This window comes from Mobula birostris, chromosome 3, assembly GCF_030028105.1.
Source record: "Mobula birostris isolate sMobBir1 chromosome 3, sMobBir1.hap1, whole genome shotgun sequence".
NCBI classification, from domain to species: Eukaryota; Metazoa; Chordata; class Chondrichthyes; order Myliobatiformes; family Myliobatidae; genus Mobula; species Mobula birostris.
Window position 1 is genome coordinate 153,095,383 of NC_092372.1, and position 22,893 is coordinate 153,118,275.

General features: G+C 41.0%; 1 protein-coding gene across 3 annotated transcripts in view; it reads right to left on the bottom strand.

The window, feature by feature from the left end:
• LOC140195340 (uncharacterized) overlaps nucleotides 1-22,893 on the bottom strand; it is an 80,713-nt gene that overhangs the window by 57,726 nt on the left and 94 nt on the right. For 2 of the 3 annotated variants that reach the window (XM_072253490.1, XM_072253491.1), the window contains exons 2-4: nucleotides 22,564-22,655; nucleotides 16,064-16,132; nucleotides 8,874-8,895 (exon numbers count right to left, since the gene is read on the bottom strand). In XM_072253490.1, the coding sequence (XP_072109591.1) occupies nucleotides 8,874-8,895; nucleotides 16,064-16,132; nucleotides 22,564-22,593 (121 nt within the window). In that variant the 5' untranslated portion in view covers nucleotides 22,594-22,655. Of the gene's footprint in view, nucleotides 1-8,873; nucleotides 8,896-16,063; nucleotides 16,133-22,563; nucleotides 22,656-22,893 lie in introns of those variants that run through there. The other variant, XM_072253492.1, reaches the window with a different exon arrangement.

Sequence of the window (22,893 nt, forward strand, 5' to 3'; positions counted from 1 at the left end):
TTTACAAGGATGTTGCCTAGATTGGGGAGCGCACCTTATGAGAATAGGTTAAGTGAACTCGGCCTTTTTTTCCTTGGAGCGATAGGGGATGAGAGGTGACCTGATAGAGATGTATAAGATGATGAGAGGCATTGATTGTGTGGATAGTCTGAGGCTTTTCCCCAGGGCTGAAATGACTAGCACAAGAGGGCACAGTTTTAAGGTGCTTGGAAGTAGGTACAGAGGAGATGTCAGGGGTGAGTTTTTTTTTTTACACAGATAGCGGTGAGTGCGTGGAATGGGCTGCCGGCAACGGTGGTGGAGACGATACAATAGGGTCTTTTAAGAGACTCTTGGATAGGTACATGGAGCTTAGAAAAATAGAGGGCTATGGGCAACCCTAGGTAATTTCTAAAGTAAGTACATGTTTGGCACAGCACTGTGGGCTGAAGGGCCTATATTGTGCTGTAGGTGTTCTATGTTTCTAAGTGAAAAGGAAAATAGTGATAATCACAAAAACAGTATTTCAGAGAGTAAAAAGACAAAAGAGTAATCTCTGCATTAACTGAGGAAGTGAAAGAACACCAGAAGTAATCAGATTGAAATGCAGAAGAACAAACTGAAGCACTATCAGAAAACACAACAGGGATCTCAGTGGGCGGTCCAGCCAGTGACACACCTTGGGAAGTGCCCTGTATATCAGACGGTGCTCTGAGGTAGTGCAACAATCTGAACTCAGAGGAATTCCGGGATGAACATGACATGGACTCCACAGTGACCTCTGGCAACTCAAGTAAGGATGGCAATGATAAAAGAATATGGTTGACTGCAATGTTACAACTTGCCTTAATAAAGATCAAGGAATTGAAGACTGCAGATGGAACCTGTAAAAGGAGGCAGACGGTTTTTCATCAACCACCTGAACTGGAAAGGAAGGATAAATGTTCAAAATGGCCCACTTTCTTAAGGCACCTAATAATCATCAAGCAGGCAAGTCCAGTGAATCCAAGTACACTGTTGCCATTGAACACAGAAGACTATCATGACCATGACTGTGCACGATAATAACATGCTATGAAAGTACAAATCAATACAAAAAGATGTCTCTATTGAATCCAAATCTGATCATTTACATCTCAACTGGCTCCTCAACAACTGAAAGAGTTCTGCTGGATGGACTGTTCTCTCTGAAAATTAAGTACTGGTTTTGTGCAGCACGATGCCTGATACCTCTGTGGATGTTATGAAGATAGGTGGAGGGATAGATAGTGCTGAGAAAGCAAAGTGATTGCAGCAGGACTTAGACAAATTGGAAGAATGGGCAAAAGAGTGGCAGATGGAATACAGTGTTGGGAAATGTATGATAATGCATTTTGGAAAAAGGAATAATAGTGCAGACTATTATTTAAATGGGGAGAAAATTCAAACATCAGAGGTACAAAAATCCTTGTGCAAGATTCCTAGAAGGTTAGTTCACACATTGAGTCTGTGGTAAAGAAGGCAAATGCAATGTTGGCATTTAGTTCAAGGGAAATAGAATATAAAAGCAAGGAGATGATGCTGACGCTTAATAAGACACTAGTCAGGCTGCACACAAGTATTGTTAACAGTTTTTGGCCCCATATTTCAGTAAGGATGCATTGTCATTGGAGAGATTCCAGAGGAAGTTCATAAGGATGATTCCGGCAATGAAGGGGTTAACACATGAGGAGCGTTTGGCAGCTTTGGGCCTGTACTCACTGGAATTTAGAAGGATGTGGGGGGGATCTCATGGGAACCTACTGAATGTTGAAAGGACTAGATAGGATGGATGTGGAGAGGATGTTTCCTATGTTGGGGGGTATCCAAACTAGAGGGCACAGCCTCAAAACTGAAGGGCGACCCTTTAGAAGAGAAGTAAAGAGTATTTTTTTTAAACCAGAGAGTAGCAATTCTGTGGAATGCTCTGCCACAGACTGCAGTGGAGGCCAAGTCCGTGCATATATTTAAGGCGGAAGTTGAGTTTCCTGATCGGTCAGGGCACCAAAGAATATAGTGAGAAGGCAGGAGTATGGGGTTGAGTGGGACGGGATCAGCCATGATGGAATGGTGGAGCAGATTCGATGGGCTGAGTGGCCTAATTCTGCACCTATGTCTTGTAGTCTACAAGACGGCCTTCCAGGATTGTATGGTAATATACCTTTAATGTTTTCCTAACTCAAGTTGATTTTTTAGTTATTTTATACTTAATGCAGATAAGGAGGGAACATGTACTGTTATAGGCAAGGGGTCTTGTACTTAAATTTATGATGAGTCGGAAGATGTAACTGATTTGGCTGATCATATTCGTAAAGACCTACAATCTGATGGACGGGAGATTTTTGAAGGTATCCAGTAAAATCTGTTAAGCTGCAGTTACTCAATATTGTGAGTCATAACATTTGCACTAATGTGCCTTATCATAATTTACATCTTCATTACTTGCTTAAGAATTATCATTAATAGAGCTGCTTAAACACGTTAAGTGTACCTACTTATAAAGTCAATTCACCTGACAATGACATATCTTTATATCTTCTGACGTTTTCATAACTCGGGATGAATTTTTAGTTATTTTACACTTTTAAGACAGACACTGCAAGTTTTTCTGTCTGCGTTTTCAGATATAATTATTCTAAATGTGTGATTTAGAATCAAAGGGAGAATGGTGTAGAATTGGTACTTTTCTTGTAGTTCAACTTTACTATGCTTGCTTGTATTTTTATATAATCACCTATATGCTAGTAACTAGAGATATTCTGTGGGTTCAATGTAGGGTTTGCTATTTTTCACGTTATAAGTTAATGATCTGAAATACTGAATTGATGGCTTTGTGGTCAAGTTTATGGATGATACAAAGATAGGTAGAGGGTCAGGTAGTGTTCAGGAAGCAGGGGATCTGCAGGACTTGGACAGATTTGGGAAAAGTGGCTAATAAATGGCAGGTGGGTGACAATGTAATGAATATACAGTCATTTAAATGGAGAGCAAGTTCAGAAATCAGAGGCACTTGCAATTCCTAGTGTAGGACTCACTAAAGGTTAACTTGCAGTTTGAGTTGGTATCAAGGAATGGAAATAAAATGTCAGCATTCATTTCAGGACAACTAGAAAGTAAAATCAAGGATGTAATGCTGAGGCTTTATAAGGTGTTGGGTCAAATAACATTTGGAAATCTGTGAGCAGTTCTGGGCCCCGTACCTAAGGAAGAATGTGCTGGCACTGGAAAGGGTCCAGAGAAGTTTACAAGAATGATGCCAGGAATGAAAGAGTTAGTGTATGAGTGTAAGGAAAAAGTTCAATGTGAATCCTCCTTGGTTTATACTAAAATAAAGTGGAAGTCTGTAAGACAAAATGGTGTGAGCTTGGAGTGGGATTGTTTTGAGCAAGTACAAGCGAACCAGATGACTGCAATATTTTGAGAAAGGGAGTACAAATCTTCAGTCACAACAGTGGAAAGTGGTGTAAAACATATTTGCCTGGGCTGAAGGTCATAAGAGATAAGGATAAGGAGGGTGCAGCTGCTACCATCAAGGGATGGAGAAGTACCAGGGTAAGACATTTTGAAGGGCATAAAAGGGGCACCTTCTTAGTGCAAGGGGAAGAAAGTTTTGTCTTGGGCTGGATCACAGATGATGTTGAAATAGGGAACAGTACATCGAGAAAGTCAGATTATGTTGAGGCAGAATTAGACTTAGAGAAAGAAAACAGGCTGCCTGTGAGATTCTTGGATCTGTGGCCTCCTCCAGATCGGCTTGCTTAGTGAATGATACGTATTATTTTGATTTCTGTACTGCTACTGTTATAGAGATTCATTTTTCCTTTTGTATTGCATTTTTGTTATTTCTAAGAAAGTGTTTTCTTGTCTCCTTCATTCGTGAATATCCTGAGCTGCACCAAGAACATATAATGAATTTTAAAATTTTTGCTTAAAAGAAGAATGTTTGATGGTTCTATGCCTGCGCTCAAGTGTTTTAAAAAAAATTGAGTACTGATCTCAATGAAACCTACTGAATATTGAAAAGCCAGGGCAGATTCGATATGGAGGCGGCATTTCCAGTAGTGGGAAAGTCTAGGACCAGAGGGCACAGTTTCAGAATGGAAGGATGCCCCTTTTGAACAGAGATGAGGAGAAATTTCTTTAGCCAGAGAGCGGTGAATCTGTAGAATTCATTACTACAGATGGCTGCAGAGGCCAGGTCATTCGGTGTATCTAAAACAGAGATTGATCATTTCTTGATTAGTAGGGGTGTCAAAGGTTACAGGGAGAAAGCAAGAGAATGGAGTTTAGAATGATAAAAATCATCCAGTTTCAATTGGTGGAGTGGACTCAATGGATCGATGCCCTAATTCTGCTCTTTTATCTCATGGTCTGGTTAATATTAATAAGATATAGGATGGTTTCTTGTAGCCATGGAATCATACGTCATCATAACCTGAGAAGTTCAGGAAAAGCTTAATAAAAGGACTATTCCATGGCTTTGCTACATAAAATGAAGCCACAAAATTGGTATGCCATTTTCTCCAGGAAGTTCACTCACATGATCACTTTCAGCTGCAGCCTTAGGAATTTACAATTAACATTATAACGGCAAAACCTCTTCACAAAAACTGCAACTGATGCAAAGTGCCTTCCTTATCAAATACAATTTACTTCTTAAACAAAAGTTTAAAGCAGATCATTTTCCTTTGCCTGAACAATCTCTGTCATATTGTTTGATCAGAAGCATGAATCAGACTTTGGACTACGAGGAGCATGTCATTAGTTCAGAATTTTAATCCAAGTACAATGATTTATCTCAATTTCCTTCTCTGAAAGTATGCTGTCCCAAATGAAATACAAGAGAATAATTTAGTGGAGAGACTAAAGATCGCAGCACCAGTTGTCAAGAAGATACGGGCAAAGGAGGCCGAGGAGCACTTATCAGGACTGCTTTGAATTGGCGAACGATATTCATGGATTCATTTTTGAATCTTAATGAATATGCCACAATTGTCACCAACTTCATCAAGACCTGTGTGCACGACCTTTGAGAACATACCCAAACCAAAAGCTGTGCATGAACCAGAGGATTCATAGTCTGCTGAGGTCTAGATCAGTGGCATTCAAGACTGGTGAGCCAAAACTGTACATGAAGTTCAGCAATGACATATGGAAGGCTATTTTAAAAACAGAACAACAATTCTGATTGAGGTTAGAGACAGAATCAAATGCATGTCAGCTCTGGCAAGGTCTACAGGCCATTACTTCCTACTAGGTGAAACCTAACATCATGAATGGCTGTGATGCTTCATCCAGGTGAGCTCAATGCCTTTTATGTGTGTTTTGAAAGGGAGAATAAAACTACATATATGTAAATTCCTGCAGCAGTGACCCTGTAATCTCTGCCTCCGAGACCAACATCAGATACCTTTCTGAGGGTGAACCTTTGCAAAGCAAGCCATCAGGCCCTGATGGTGTACCTGGTGAGGCATTGAAAACCTGTGCCAACTAACTGGCAGGAGTGTTCAAGGACATCTTCAATGTCTCACAGTTGCAGTTGGAGGCTCCCACCTGCTTCAAAAGGGCGACAATCATACCAGTGCCCCAGAAGATGATAGGCTGGTGCAACAACTATCGCCTAGTTATACTCACATCTACTGTGATGAAGCATTTTGAGAGATTTGTCATGGCCAGGATCAACTCTTGCCTAAGAAAGGACCTGGACCTGCTGCAATTTGCTTATTGTCACAATAGGTCAACAAGGAATGCAATCCCACTGCCTCTGCTCAGTCTTGGATCAACTGGACACCAGCAATATCTACATCAGGCTGCTGTTTATTGACTACAGCTCAGTGTTAAACACCGTCATACACACATCACTAATCAACAAGCGCCAAAACCTGGGTCTCTGTACCTCTCTCTGCAACTGGATCCTTGACCTCCTCATTGGAGATCACAGTCAGTACAGATTGGAATGAACATCTCCTCCTCACTGACAATCAACACCGGCGCACCTCAAGGATGTGTGCTTAGCCCACTGCTCTACACCCATGACTATGTGGCTAAGCACAGCTCAAATGCCATCTATAAGTTTGTCAATGACACAACTGTTGTTGGCAGAATTTCAGATGAAGATGAAGAGGCGTACAGCAGTAAAACAGATCAGCTTGTTGAGAGGTGCCGCAACAACAACCTTGCACTCAACCAAGGAATTGTGGACTTCAGCTAAGAGAAGTCAAGGGAATACACACCAGTCCTCATGGAGGGATCAGTAGGGGAAAGTGTGAGCAGTTTCAAGTTCCTGGGTGTCAGTACCTCTGAGGATATATCCTAGGCCCAACATATTGATGCAAGTACAAAGAAGGCACAATTGTGGCTATATTTCATTGGGGCTTTGAAGAGAATTAGTGTATCACCAAAGACACTCACAAATTTCTACAAATGTACTGTGGAGAGCATTCAAACTGGTTGCATCACCATCTGTTGTGGAGGAGGCACTGCTCTGTATCGTAAAAAAACTGCAGGGGATTGTAAACTCAGCCAGATCCATCATGGGCACTAGCTTCCCCAGCACTGAGGATATCTATAAAAGGTGATGCCCCAAAAGGTCATTAAGGACCCCCATCACCCAGGACATACCCTCTTCTTATTGCTTCCATCAAGGTGGTACAGGGGCTTGAAGACACACTCTTACTATCTTAGGAACAACCATCAGAATTCTGAATGGACAATGAACCTATGTACAATACCTCACTTTTTCTCTTTTTTGCTCTCTTTTTGTATTTCTTTTTGAAATGCAGATGTTTTAACTTATGAATTGCAACATATTTCAGGACATGTTTCAATGATATTAAACCTGATTCTGTTTCAGTCAAGCAATCAATTATATCTGATTCTTCAGGAAGAGTGTCAGCAGGTTATTTGTAGGAAATGGCATCACAGTTAATCTCAATCCCTGCCAGACATCTTCTGTATCATTTCATCAAGGGGCTCTGGCAGGCCAGTCACTGGATGACCACTAAGAAGCAACCTTGGCTGATTCATACTCTAACCACTGGCACAGAGGATAACACTGGTTTCTTACTCTCTGACTGAAATCCATTGAATCAGTAGAGATCCAGTATCAAACCCAAAGAATTATTCATTACTATGGATCAGTTATCCAAATTTATTGATCCACTGACAGTGAGTCAGCTGTGCTGATTAATTTTTGGTGATGCTCCCAAAGTTTTCTTCAAATTATCCAACTGTAAAGAACTGCCAGTCTTAAATCATACAGCCACAATACTGAAGGTAAATCAGAATACTTCAGTGAAAATAGCTCTGCCGCATATTTGACCAAGAATGTGATTTATCACATGAGTATTGAAAATTGACCAAAATAATTTCTAGTGTGCTTCCAGAGAACATGCAAAAAACAATCCAAAATCCCAGTTTCCTGTAATGTTTCCATTATGGGGAGTGGGATCTCAATGGAAGAAGTCAGGATGACTTCATCTCTCATCACATTTATGCAGACAAGCTCAACTAATTGCTTTGACTGCTTCAAAATATGAATAGTCAGAACAATGGAGCATTCAACACAGGAATTTGAGTACACAAAGATTTGACTTTAATAAGAGTATAAATATTTCTCTCATTTGAAACAGGACAAGATTTTCTAAGCCCAGTAGCAAATTTCTGTCACTTATCTATAAACCAGTAATTAAGACTTGATCATGGTCGGTCAACATTTTCATAGCAAGTAAATCTTGCAGAACTTTACCACTTGTGGCATTGAAAATGTTGCATCTGACCGACTTTATTATGAATAGAGCTGACGTCCTGCCCATGGTCTGTGCACTTCGGGATTCGTATTTCCCCCCAACAGAAAGAACCATCAGCACATGGGTACCTCTTGCCTTTATTGTTGATAAGTGAATTTTATGTATTTGCTACTGGGACATATATTTGAGTCCTGAAACAAGTTTAAACAGCACATGAATAATAAAGAAATGTGGGTCAAGATTATGTCACAGCATTGTGCATCACTTCTGGTGACAGGATGAGAGCTCAGCATGTTAGAAGTACAATCCATGAATTCAAATTAGGCATCAAGGCCAGATAGAAATACCCCCCCAACCACAGAAACTGTGATAGTGGTGGTGTATTAGGAATCAAGAGTACAACAGGAATATCTTAAAGCAGTTAATGGTCATTCAAAACCACAACTTGCTGTATCTTTCTTAAAAAATGGACTCCTTTTTCTTCACTAACAGTGCTCTTAAACTAAAGTGGAAGAATGGGATGCAAGCTTTAAAATAAGGCTGTAGGAACTGTTTCAATTAAAATGAAATGTCAGCAAAAATAGAAAGGAAAAACTTAACTGATAAATACTGCTTAATAGGTAAAAGTATGGGGTTGGTGGCAAGTGCCAAATTTTTGTAAACTTACAAACTTTTATGTAAGCTCCTTTGCCGTGATTTTGTTAAAAAAAATTGCTCTATATAATATGAGCAGTTGGCATAGAGTTTTGGAGCAAAGGAATTCAAGATTTTGCAGTCAGAACAATCTCTGAGACTTTCCAACTTGTGCATTTTGCCTTTGTGGCCACATCATTTGCCTATACTTCAACTTTAGAAGTTGGAACCATGGCATGGCATTGTCTCTTTTCCCAAACTGGGAAAAGGAGTAAAGATTGAAACTCTAAGCCTAACTTGTAGCTTAGATGTAAACTGAAACACAACGTTCAGTTATTGCTCATGTTCCACAAATTATTAACAAGGTAAACCAGTGCATTCACAAATGAAAGTCAACTTGTGTGAGTCAATACATCATTCAATTTACATGGAGATTAGAAGAGAGCGTCTAAAGAAGATGCTAACAAGATCCTTAAAGAACCTTGCAGTACTTACGATTTTTGAGGCCTTCCTCACGCTGTCATATGAAGTTTGAGATGAACCATCGAAGAAAATGAACAGAAAATATTAGTAGTGTTGCTTCTGTTGGGACACAAAACTGAAAGATTTCATTAACAATGCTATTTGCAGACTGTCTTTTTCTCCAGAAAGAATCTTTTCATTTGTACTACACAGGAAAAGTAACTTTTCTGGATATATTCTGCAAAAATTCAAACTGAACTTTTTATTTTCTGACTACTGCAGAAAATAAAATTATAAAAGTAATGTCCAGACAATTAGATTTAGTGTTTCAGAAAACTTATTTTGTAGAATTACTAGCAATAGTAATTACTAGCAGCAATAGTAATACTAGTTGCTGAACATTTGAATACTTTAGGACTTGGTACATCTTTGCAGTTTGGCGTTAATTAGTAGATGTTACATTCAAAATAATTTGTTGGGCAAGCAGTACTTTCTGCCCAACTCTGCTGAACAGACATAACAAAATGCATTTATTTGAGTTTGTAAGAGGATACTTTCTTGAAATAGTAATCTGAGTGAACACTTATCTTCAGATTTGAGGCCTTCTCTGACCATATTCACAGTTTAGCATTTATACATTGTGAACAGTGAAGGCAATTAAACCTCCCACTGGATATTTCAAGTATTTGATAGGACTATGAAACATTTGGCTTAAGAAAAAAAGTGCTCAGGCAATAGGACTACTATCCATTTCTCCTTGACAAATTTCTCTACAGGTGCATTAAGCATGCATATGTCACAAATTTTCCAGTTCACCTATGTCAATTAAAAAAAAAGATTTATTATTTTTAAAGTAAATCTGGACTCTTTTGCATGTTACATAGCTACATCAAACTCACTTGAATAAGGGAAATAACTATGAAGTTCTGGTTTGCTTGATGAAGATCAATTAGTACCACTTAAAGGGGAAGCCTTTTAGGACCGAGATTAGGAAAAACTTCTTCACACAGAGAGTGGTGAATCTGTGGAATTCTCTGCCACAGGAAACAGTTGAGGCCAGTACATTGGCTATATTTAAGAGGGAGTTAGATATGGCCCTTGTGGCTACGGGGGTCAGGGGGTATGGAGGGAAGGCTGGGGCAGGGTTCTGAGTTGGATGATCAGCCATGATCATAATAAATGGCGGTGCAGGCTCGAAGGGCAGAATGGCCTACTCCTGCACCTATTTTCTATGTTTCTAAATAAATGAAGTCAATGCCAAGTTATCTGTCCATCCTTTCAACTGTTTCACTGATGAACAAAGAAAACGAAATTCAATAGCTTCCCACTGTTGATGCTGCCCTCACCTGCAACTCCTCCATTTCCCAAACATCCATGCTCACCCAATCTTCCCGCCGCTTTTACAGTGAGAGTTCCTCTTGTCCCTATCTACCACCCCATGAGCCTCTGCATCCAACATATCATCCTGTGCAACTTCCACCATCTCCAATGCGATCCTACAATTAAACATACCTTTACCTTCCCCCTCCTCTCTGCTTTCCACAGAGATCATCCCTCTGAGATGGCCTTGTCCATTTCTCCCTCCCAGCAGCCTAAATGGCACACCTGCTCATTCACCTCCACTCAGGGCCCCAAACAGTCCTTCCAGGTGAGGCAACGCTTCACTTGCGAATCTGCTGGGGTCGTCTATTGTGTCCCATGCTTCTGATGCACCTCTACATTGATGAGACCTGTCATAAATTGGGGGACTGCTTCATTGAGCATCTCCACTCCATCTGCCTAAAGCAGAACTTTCTAGTGGCCAAACATTTTAATTCTGATTCTCATCATTATTATGACATGTCAGCCCATGGCTTCCTCTTGTGCCAAGATAAGGCCACTCTCAGGGTGGATGAGCAATACCTTATATTCTGTCTGGGTAGCATCCAACCTGATGGCATGAATATCACATCTCTCCTTACAGTAATTTCCCCCCCTCCCCTGCCTTCTTCTATTCCCCATTCTTGGCCTTTTACCTCTTCTCACTTGCCTATCACTTCTCCCAAGTCTCCTCATCCTTCCTGTTCTCCTGTGGTCCACCTTCCTCTCCTATAAGATTCCTTCCTCCCTAGTCCTCTACCTTTTCCACTCATTTGGCTTCACCCATCACCTTCTAGCTAGCTTCCTTCCCCTCTTCCCCCAACCTTTTTCTTTTGGAACCTTTGCCCTTCCATTTCAGTCCTGAAGAAGGGTCTCAGCCTGAAACATCGATTGTTTATTCATTTCTATAGATGCAGCATGACTTGCTAAGTTCCTCCAGCATTTTGTGTACATTGCTATTGATTTCCAGTTTCTGCAGACTTGCTCGTATTTAAGCTAAGTCAATCTCACATAAAGTGCCAATTTACCTCTTAAATGGTAGCCAAATATCTTAAGTAAACAATCAAGGCCAATATCAGACGAAACTACCAAACTAAGCAAAGGCCACCATAGATGACCAGTTACATTTTAACACGTGATTAAAGATACACATATCAAAGCTACTGATAGTATAACTAGCCAGATCAAGTTTTGTTTCTGTGTAGAAAAATACTTCATATCAGAGAAATTATTGTCCAAGACTTACAGAAGTTTCAAAAAAGTTTATAATATTATGCTTAATTTGTGAAGCACACCAACAGTATTATTTATTTCCAAGAGAAATTATAGATGCAAATTTAGTCCAAAATTTGGTAAAAGAAAACTCAGTAAAGACAGCCTGTCATTTTGCCTGATTACAAGCATTCCCTGGGATCCCTGTCTTGCATGTTTCCCTGTCCCTGTACAAACGTCAGTGAAGCTAGGGGTATGTCCCTTTGAAGTTGAAATGTGTCATGAATCCATTCCCACCGAATGGCATTCCTCCTTCTTCGTTTAGACACCACTTGTAATATTTGTCTAAAGACAAATTTTCCCCGATGAGCAGAAATTTTTAATTATAGGGGTTTCGCTGCCAGATTTACATAATTCAAATTTTATCCATTTGGCTTGCACCATTCACCAGACTTTGGAAGGGAAAATGCTTGTAGGAGAAACTTTTGAAGAGTGCATTATTTCAGACAGAAGACCATAACCAAACAGTTGTGCTGCAATGGTACATTGTCCATTTTAGAACCCCAGCAAGGAAACAGTATCAAATGTTTGATACAGAGCATAAATCTAGTCCAATCTGAATCTATAACTGAGGGCAAATGAAAATATTTTCCTGCGGAATCAGTTGCATATCAAAGCAACATAGTTAAGGGCAGAAATAGCCTTGCAACAAGGCTGAACAAATGAAAAACAAAATTTATAATGTGGATTTAGATACCAAGTGAAGTCTTCACCACTAGTATTGTAGCCTCCTCCTTCTGCTCAAATCATCAAATTCCCTGTATTACCTTAATCAGGTAAGTAATTTTTTTTTATATAAAAGTATCCAAAATATCTGTTTGAACATGAAATAATTCTGACCTCCAGCTGTTCTAAACTGACAAAGGTTGTTCGGTCTCTAAAGGCGCTGTTCATTTTTTACTCAGACCGTTTTGTACAAACATCATTTCCTGTTCGTAAGCTGTTTTTTATGTCATTTCTTGCGTGGATTAATATGGAGTTCAATGGAGCAAACATGGTAGAAAGACATCCATCTGTAGTCACTACTGATCTGTCGTTGAAACAGCAACATCTGTAAAGCTTAAGCTTTCTTAACATTGGTAATCATTTTAGTAGATGTATTTTGAAGGAACCATTAAGCTTATCGTTCACAGCTATTAAGCTATTGTGCCACAAACTCACACTGGTCCATGGCATAGCTACAGAATGTTGCATGTGTGTATTACCTTGTTTAAAGCTGATTGTGAGAATAATCGATAACATTAGTATATTCAGGCATGTGACAATTCTGTATTGAATCTAATACACATTTCACTTAACTTTCTGCAGTTTCACAAAGCTCTCTCCTTAAAAACTCTGAAGAAAGCTTCCTGCTTGAGTGATTTTTGAGGTGGTGTTTAACTCACTGCCTAGCTTTGTGCACAACTCACTGTGAGGGGAGTACAAAGGTTCAAAACAAAATAGATGAATAAACATAATTAAGTCCCTGAAAACTCATCTATTCATTCATTCACAAGCATCACTAATGCATAACAGCTTTAGAATGAGTTCACCAACCTTTATTTTTTGAGAATGTACAGATTAGTTGGTGCAATAACTCCAACAGATTCATAAGGCAAGATTTCCCCTTGTGGAAACCCTGTTGACTTTGGCCAATTTTATTATGTGCCTCCAAGTACCCCAAAACCTCATCCTTAATAATGGACTTCAAATTCTTCCCAACAACTGAGGTCAGGCTAACTGGCCTACCATTTTCTTTCTTTTGCCTCCCTCCATTCTTAAAGAGTGGAGTGACATTTGCAATTTTCCAGTCATCCAGAACCATTCCAGAATCTAATGATTCTTGAAAGGTTAGTACTAATGCCTCCACAATTTCTTCAGCTACCTCTTTCAGAACCCTGAGGTGTGGTCCACCTGGTCCAGATAACTTATCATCCTTCAGACCTTTCAACTTCCCAAGCACCTTTAATAATAGAAATGACACTCACTTATGCCCCGACACTCTCAAATTTCTGGCATACTGCTAGTGTCTTCCACAGTGAAGCCGGTGATAAGATACTTATTAAGTTCGTCCACCGTTTCTATGCACCCCCCTGCCACCCACCCCCCCCCCAATTAATACCTCTCCAGCATCAGTTTCTGGCAGTCTGATATCCACTCTCACCTCTCTTTTACACTTTATATATCTGAAATAACTTTTGGTAAACTCTTTTATATTATTGGCTAGCTTACCTTTATATTTCATCTTTTCTCTCCTTAAGGTTTATTACTTGCCTTCTGTTGGTTTTTAAAAGTTTTGCAATCCTCGAACTTCTCACTGTCAGTTAAATAGTCCTACAGTCCTAATTTTAAAAACTACAGAACCTGGGCCTCTGTACCTCCCTCTACAACTGGATTCTCGACTTCTTAACTGGAAGACCACCATCTGTGCGGATTGGAAATAACATCTCCACCTTACTGACAATCAACACCGGCGCACCACAGGGATGTGTGCTTAGCCCACTACTCTATTCTCTCCACACCCACGACTGTGTTGCTCAAATGCCATCTATAGATTTGCTGATATACAACCATTGTTGGCAGAACCTCAGATTTTGACATGAGGGCATACAGGAGCAAGATATACCAGCTAATTGAATGTTGTAGCCTTACACTCAACATTAGGAAGACCAAGAGCTGATTGTGGACTTCAGAAAGGATAAGACAAAGAAACGCAAACTAATTCTCAGAGGGATCAGAAGTGGAGAGAGTGAACAATTGCAAGTTCTTGGGCGCCAACAACGCTGAGGACCTAACCTGGTTGCAACATATTGATGCAGCTATAAAGAAGGTAAGCCAGCAACTATAATTCATTAAGAGTTTGATGGAAATTGGTTTGTCACCTAAAAACTCAAAAACTTGTACAGATGTACCGTGAATAGTATTCTGACTGGCTGCATCACCATAAGATACCGATAAGATACGGGGGGGGGGGGGGCAGGGGGAGTGCACTACTGCACAGGATCGAAGTAAGTTGCAGAGAGTTGTAAAATCAGTCAGCTCCATCATGGGTACTAGCATCCATAGTATCCAAAACATCTTCAAGGAGCGGTGCCTCAGGAAGGTGGTATCCATCATTAAGGAGCGCATTCACTCAGTGATTCAGCAACATCTTCTTCCCCTCTGCAATCCAATTTCTAAATGGACATAGAACTCCTGAACACTACCTCATGACTTTATTTAAATTTCTGTTTTTACAGTATTTATTTCAACTTAACTATTTAATATACATATATAATCACTGTAATTCAGATATTTTCTATATTCATCATGTATTGCATTGTAGTGCTGCCACAAAGTTAACAAATTTCACAACATATGCTGGTGCTATTAAACCTTATTCTGATTTTGGACTGTACTTAGAAACTCCAATAAAACTCCTCCAGACATTTGATGACACATGGCGAAAATAAACTGGAAGAGAAATTCATCAGTTCAGCCAGCATTTGTGGAGTCAATGAACAGCCAATGTTTCAGTTTGAACGGCATCATCTGGACTGAAAGATAGTAGTGAGATAGCTAGTATAAATATATCCTTACTGGCAAATCAACTAAGGCACACATATGAAGTTACACACAATGTTGTAAGTGGCCACAGATACCAGTGATGACGAAGAGTAGAGTTTGAACGTTGACACTTTCAATAGTGTTTCAGGGAAAATGAGATTAGTAAAACACAAATGTTCTTTAAAAAATTAAGACAAAATTCCACCGTCTGCAGTCTGGAGTTGGAGCTCTGAGCAGGCAGGAGGAGCTGAAGTTAGAGGCCTAGTTTTCGGTGATTAGTGGATCCTGGGGATGGTGCTGAAGATCAAGGCCCGAGAACTGAGAGCCAGGAGGAGAAGTCGAAGGCCCAAAGTCTGCGAGTCTGGGTCCAAATCCAGTGGAGGCTGAGGAAGACTGCCTGCCTGTCTGGGGGCTAGATGTCCATGGGTGGGTGGAACAGGGTTTGTTTTGAGGTTGCTATTTGGCGTCTGAGTTGTTTTGCCAAGTATGATGGGAATGAAATGTTGGTGCTAGAATGTGGAGCAATATTTGTGGACTGCCCCCAGCACACCCTCGGGTATGTTGGTTGTTCACAGAAACAACGCAGTTCACTGTATGTTTCGATGTATATGTGATAAATAAACTTTAATCTTGAATTGTGTACCTCCATTTGGTAACAGTCTTTTACTATCACTTTGAGACAGCAGTTAAACTCTGTTGATAAAATGCTTCAATGATTCCATGTTTCTTTCTAATATTATAGCATAAGTGCACAAGAACAAAATACAGTGCTATTCATACAAATGTAGAATAGCACTACGTTGCAGACCAGTTCACTATATCTGTATTTGATAATTGCTTCTCCCATTGTTCTATCTCAATATACTTCTGTTAGGAATGATCTGTCTGAAAAGCATGCAAAACAAAGCGGTTCACTGTATTTAGATGCATGTGACAAAAATAAACCAATTACCAAAAAGATAGTGTTACATTTAAAAAAGAACAAAGCAAACTTAGGTCAAGTTAGTAAACTGTACATTGGTTTCTGAAGTATATATTCAGGTGAAGTTTTTTATTGTTGCTCTTACCCTTCTGTGCTTCATTCCCATGAAATGCATCTTAAGATTCATGTCAGATGTACAATGAACATCACAAAGCTAGAAGTTTAAAACAAAAACAGACGTGTGTTCAGAGTTTCAGCATATAACACTAAATGTACATAACAGTACCATCCACTGGAAAACTTTTAGGTCCATTAAAGTTTTAAAATTATAATTACAAAAGAATAACATTTCCAGTCTTTTCAAACAAGCAGTTTCTTTTTCATTCCAATGCATAGCAAAATATTCAATAATGTTGGCACCTTCTTGAATGAGTTGGGTAAGGAAGCTTGGAAATACATTAATTTTAGACTATGAGACATAGGAGCAGAAGTAGGCCATTTTGCCCACTGAGAATGCTCCACTATTCAATCATGGCTGATTTATTTTCTCTCTCAAGCCCATTCTCCTGTCTTCTCCCCATCAATTTCCTCTAGTCGCACGTCAATGCCAGCACATATTTTATTAGATACAGGGAGGGCCTCAAACTGTTCTGATGGGACAGGCACCAGTTGGATCGTGCTGCGACCACACTTCAGGTAAATTGCATAAATAGGGCTGTATATGGGGCTTTAAACTAAACAGCGGGGGGGGGGCAATGGCACAGAAAATTGAGGAATAAATCAAAAGGAAGAAGAATGCAGGAAAAACTAATAAAGTCTCCAGAATAAAAACCGGACAGATTTAGAAAGGATAAGGAATTTAATTTTATACAGTATGGGGACTGAGGGCGAAGTGGTGAACATACAACTGAAAGTGTTGTATTTAAATACACTCGTTATGCAAAACACAGTAAATGAGTTTACAGCGCAGATCAAAATCAGTTGGCATAGCATCATGGTTATGACGGAGACATGGCTGAGGGAGAATCAGATCTGAAGCAAACATCTGAGGATACACACCGTATTGAAAAGGCAGGCTTATGGGAGGTAGGCATATGACAGACAGGCATACAAGAGTTAAAAGAGAGGCCCTGTTGGTAAAGACAAAAATCAAGGATTGAGAATTAGAATTAGGTTTCCTGATAACTACATCTGCAGGAATCTTAACAGACCAGATCAAGCTGGATCTGGAGGTACCCTGGATCCATGGAGTACATGGAACAGAGACTTGATTGAGACAGGGGCAGGAATAGATGCCTAATGTTTCAGAAAAGACGGGAGGAAAAGGACGGAATGGTGTGTTGGTCTGTTAATCAGAGATATCATCAGGGGTCATAATAGAGGACTCATCCGTGATAAGGAAGATGCAATCAGTCCAATAGGATTATACAATAGCCACTGGGACATTAAGGAACACACATGCAGGAGGATTAGAAACATTGAAAACCTACAGCACAATACAGACCCTTCAGCCCACAAACTTCTGCGTACATGTCCTTACCTTAGAAATTACCCAGGGTTACCCATAGCCCTCTATTTTCCTGAGCTCCAGGCACTTATCCAGGAGTCTCTTAAAAGATCCTATCAAACCCGCCTCCACCACTGTCGCCGGCAGCCCATTCCACACACTCACCACTCTATGTGTAAAAAAAACTTACCCCAACATCTCCTCTTTATCTGCTTCCAAGCACCTTAAAACTGTGCCCTCTCATGCTAGCCATTTCAGCCCTGCGAAAAAGCCTCTGACTATCCACACGATCAATGCCTCTCATCATCTTATATACCTCTATCAGGTCACCTCACATCCTCCATTGCTCCAAGGAAAAAAGGCCGAGTTCATTCAACCTATTCTTATAAGGCATCCTCCCCAATCCAGGCGACATCCTTGTAAATCTCCTCTGCACCCTTTCTATGGTTTCCACATCCTTCCTGTAGTGAGGCAACTAGAACTCTAAGTGGGATCTGACCAGGGTCCTATATAGCTGCAACATTGCCTCTTGGCTCCTAAACTCAATCCCACTATTGATGAAGATCAATGCAGGCTTTTTTAACCAGAGTCAACCTGCGTAGCAGCTTTGAGTGTCCTATGGACTCCGACCCCAAGATCCCTCTGATCCTCCACACTGCCAAGAGTCTTACCATTAATAATTAATTTTGCCATCATATTTGACCTACCAAAATGAACCACTTCACACTTATCTGGGTATAACGCCATTTGTCACTTCTCAGCCGAGTTTTGCATCCTATCAATGTCCCGTTGTAACCTCTGACAGCCCTACACACTATCAACAACACCCCCAAAGTTTGTGTCATCAGCAAATTTACTAACCCATCTCTCCACTTCCTCATCCACATCAAATATAAAAATCACGAACAGAAAGGGTCCCAGAACAGATCCCTGAGGCATACACTGGTCACCGACCTCCATGCAGAATATAACCCATCTGCAACCACTCTTTGCCTTCTGTGGGCAAGCCAGTTCTGAATCCACAAAGTAATGTCCCGTTGGATCCCATGCCTCCTTACTTTCTCAATCAGCCTGGCATGTGGTACCTTGTCAAATGCCTTGCTGAAATCCATATATACATCTACTGTTCCACCTTTATCAACACGTTTAGTCACATCCTCAATAAATTCAATCAGGCTCATAAGGCACGACCTGCATTTCACAAAGTCTTACTGACTATTCCTAATCATACTATGCCTCTCCAAATGTTCATAAATCCTGCCTCTCAGGATCTTCTCCATCAACTTACCAAACACTGAAGTAAGACTCGCTCGTTTATAATTTCCTGGGCTATCTCTATTCCCTTCCTTGAATAATGGAACAACATCCGCAACCCTCCAATCCTCCGGAACCTCTCCTGTCCCCATTAATGATGCAAAGATCATCGCCAGAGGCTCAGCAATCTCCTCCCTTGCCTCCCACAGTAGCCTGGGCTACATCTCGTCCAGTCCTGGTGACTTATTCAACTTGATATTTTCCAAAAGCTCCAGCATATCCTCTTTCTTAATATCTACATGCTCAAGCTTTTCAGTCTGCTGTAAGTCATCCCTACAACTGCCAAGATCCTCTTCCGTAGTGAATACTGTAGCAAAGTACTCATTAAGTACCTCTGCTATCTCCTCCGGTTCCATACACACTTTTCCGCTGTCAACTTGATTGGTCCTATTCTCTCATGTCTTATCCTCTTGCTCTTCACATATTTGTAGAACGCCTTGGGGTTTTCCTTAATCCTGTCCATCAAGGCCTTCTCCTGGACCCTTCTGGCTCTCCTAATTTCTTTCTTAAAGTCCTTCCTGCTAGCCTTATAATTTTATAGATCATCTCTATCATTACCTAGTTTTTGGAACCTTTCAAAAGCTTTTCTTTCTTCTTGACTAGATTTACAACAGTCTTAGTACACCACAGATCTTGTATCCTGCCATCCTTTCCCTATTTCATTGGAACGTACACATGCAGAACTCCAAGCAAATATCCCCTGAACAATTGCCACATTTCTTCCGTACATTTTCCTGAGTACATCTGTTCCCAATTTATGCTTCCAAGTTCCTACCTGATAGCCTCGTATTTCCCCTTACTCCAATTAAACAGTTAACTAACTTGTCTGTTCCTATTCCTCTCCAATGCTATGGGAAAGGAGATAGCATTGTGATCACTATCTTCAAAATGCTCTCCCACTGAGAGATCTGACACCTGACCAATACCAGATCAAGTAAGCCTCTCCTCTTGTAGGCTTATCTACATATTGTTTCAAGAAACCTTCCTGAACACACCTAACAAACTCCACCCCATCTGGACCCCTCACTCTAGGGACATGCTAATTGATATCTGGGGAAATTACAATCTCCCACCACAACAACCCTGTTATTATTACACCTTTCCAGAATCTGTCTCCCTATCTGTTCCTCAATGTCCCTGTTACTATTAGATGGTCTATAAAAAACACCCAGTAGAGTTATTGACCCCTTCCTATTCCTAACTTCCACCCACAGAGACTCCGTAGACAATCCTTCCATGTCTTCCTCCTTTTCTGCAACTGTGAGACTATCTCTGATCAACAGGCCACGCTCCCACCTCTTTTACCTCCCTCCCTGTCCTTTCTGAAACATCTAAAGCCTGGCTCAAAATAACCATTTCTGCCCCTGAGCCATCAAAGTCTCTGTAATGGCCACATCATCATAGCTCCAAGTGCTGATCCATGGTCTAAGCTCATCTGCTTTGGTTCATAATACTCCTTGCATTAAAATAGACACATCTGAAACCACCGGTCTGAGCGTGTCCCTTCTCTATCACCTGCCTATCCTCCCTCTCGCACTGTCTCCAAGCTTTCTCTATTGGTGAGCCAACCGCCTCTTCCTCCGTCTTTTCAGTTTGGTTCCCACCCCCCAGCAATCCTAATTTAATTCTGCCCAATAGCCTTAGCAAACCTCCCTGCCAGGATATTGGTCCCCCTGGGATTCAAGTGCAACCTGTCCTTTTTGTACAGGTCACTCCTGCCCCAAAAGAGGTCCCAATGATCCAAAAATCTGAATCCCTGCCCCCTGCTCCAATCCCTCCGCCACGTATTTATCCTCCACCTCACTCTATTCCTATATTCACTGTCACGTGGCACAGGCCGTAATCCCAAGATGACTACCTCTGTGGTCCTGCTTCTCAACTTCCTTCCTAACTTCCTGTCGTCTGCTTTCAGGACCTCTTCCCATTTCCTTGCTACGTCATTGGTACCAATATGTACCACGACCCCTGGCTGTTCTCCTTCCCACTTCAGGTTATCGTGGACACAATCAGAAACATCCCAGACCCTGAGATTAAGTAAAGGTGTAAAACCAAAAGGGCTATTATTGTGCAACACACATCAAAGTTGCTGGTAAACGCAGCAGGCCAGGCAGCATCTATTGGAAGAGTTTCAGTCGATGTTTCAGGCCGAGACCATTCGTCAGGACTAACTGAAGGAAGAGTTAGTAAGAGATTTGAAAGTGAGAGGGGGAGGGGGAGATCCAAAATGATAGGAGAAGACAGGAGGGGGAGGGTTGGAGCCAAGAGCTGGACAGGTGATAGGCAAAAGGGATATGAGAGGATCATGGGACAGGAGATCCGGGGAGAAAGACGGGGGGTGGGGGGGAAACAGAGGACAGAGGGAGAAAAAGGAAATTGAACATCGACTTCTCTAACTTCCGTTGGTGCCCCACCTCCCCCTAGTACCCCATCCGTTATTTATTTTTATACACATATTCTTTCTCCTACTCTCCTTTTTCTCCCTCTGTCCCTCTGACTATACCCCTTGCCCATCCTCTGGGTTCCCCCCCCTCCCCCTTTTCTTTCTCCCTGGGCCTCCTGTCCCATGATCCTCTCATATCCCCTTTGCCAATCACCTGTCCAACTCTTGGCTCCATCCCTCCCCCTCCTGTCTTCTCCTATCATTTTGGATCTCCCCCTCCCCCTCTCACTTTCCAATCTCTTACTAACTCTTTCTTCAGTTAGTCCTGACAAAGGGTCTCGGCCTGAAACATCGACTGAAACTCTTCCAATAGATGCTGCCTGGCCTGCTGTGTTTACCAGCAACTTTGATGTGTGTTGCTTGAATTTCCAGCATCTGCAGAATTCCTGTTGTTGGGCTATTATTGTGGTTAACTTCAATTTTCCTAAAATAGACTGGAACCTCAGTGCAAGGGTGATGGAATTCACCTGCAAAGGTGTTCACAACAGTGATTTATACAGATGAACTGAATATGGGGATACAGCAGGAAATTGGTTTTGGGATAGGCTAGTAATGATCATGCTGAATGATCAACATTTGCTCTAATTCCTTTTTAAAGCAAAAAATAACTTACAAAAATAGTGGATACACCCTATGGGTAAAGCCCTCCCCACTGTTAAGCATATCTACATGAAGCAGTGTCACAAAAAAGCAGCATCCATTTTCAGGGGCCTGACCACCCAGCTTATGCTCTCTTCTTGCTGCTGGCACCAGGAAGATGGTAAAGGAACCTCAGGGCTCATACAACAGGTCCAGGACCAGTTATTACCCCTCAACCATCAGGCTTTTGAACCAGAGGGGATAACTTCACTTGTCCTAACACTGAACTGCTCCCACAACCTATAGACTCACTTTCAAGGATTTCATCTCATGTTCTCAAGATTTATTGCTTTTTTTGTATTTGGAGTTTGTTTTCTTTTGCACACAGCTTGACCGCCCTGTTGGTGCAGACTTACATTTATTCTATATGGTTATTGGATTTATTGAGTATATCGACAAGAAAATGAATCCGAGGATTGTACATGGTGACATATATGAACTGTGAAAATAGATTTACATTGAATTTTGAAGTATTTTGGCAACTTGGAAGTTTTGTCAACTACAGTAGCCATTATACGATGAAAGGTAAGCTAAGAGAGAGTGAGAATGTACAATGAGAGTGTACACTGACAAACTCATTTTCACGTTAACCTTTGAAAAATATCACAAAAGACATAGTATCCACCATTTTATTTGGCACATATTAACGCACTGGCGGATACTGCTCGTTCCACAACTTCTCCGAGAGCAAAGTAAACAGTCGGCCGAGAGCAAGTCGGCGGTATTTCCACGAATAGATGCGTACCTCACAATAGAAAACGGTACCCGAAGCCATTTTACTGATGTCACGATTCGCCTGACCTTGCTGCGGAGGTCTGTCACCCACCCAGCCGGATTCTGGAACAAATTTAAAAACACGTCAGGCTTCAGGATTGAATTAAACAGAAGAGGCAACACAAAACAAATTTATGCATTGTCTGTCGATCAGTCGCGTTAACCCCCACACAAAAATGGATTAACCAAGAGTGGCCGGAAAAGATAACCCATTTCGATCTCCGACAACATAAAGCATGCCTTCTGGAAGTGCAGGCAATAAATATGATTTCTCTGCCCACATTCCCGAGTCCGTAAAGGA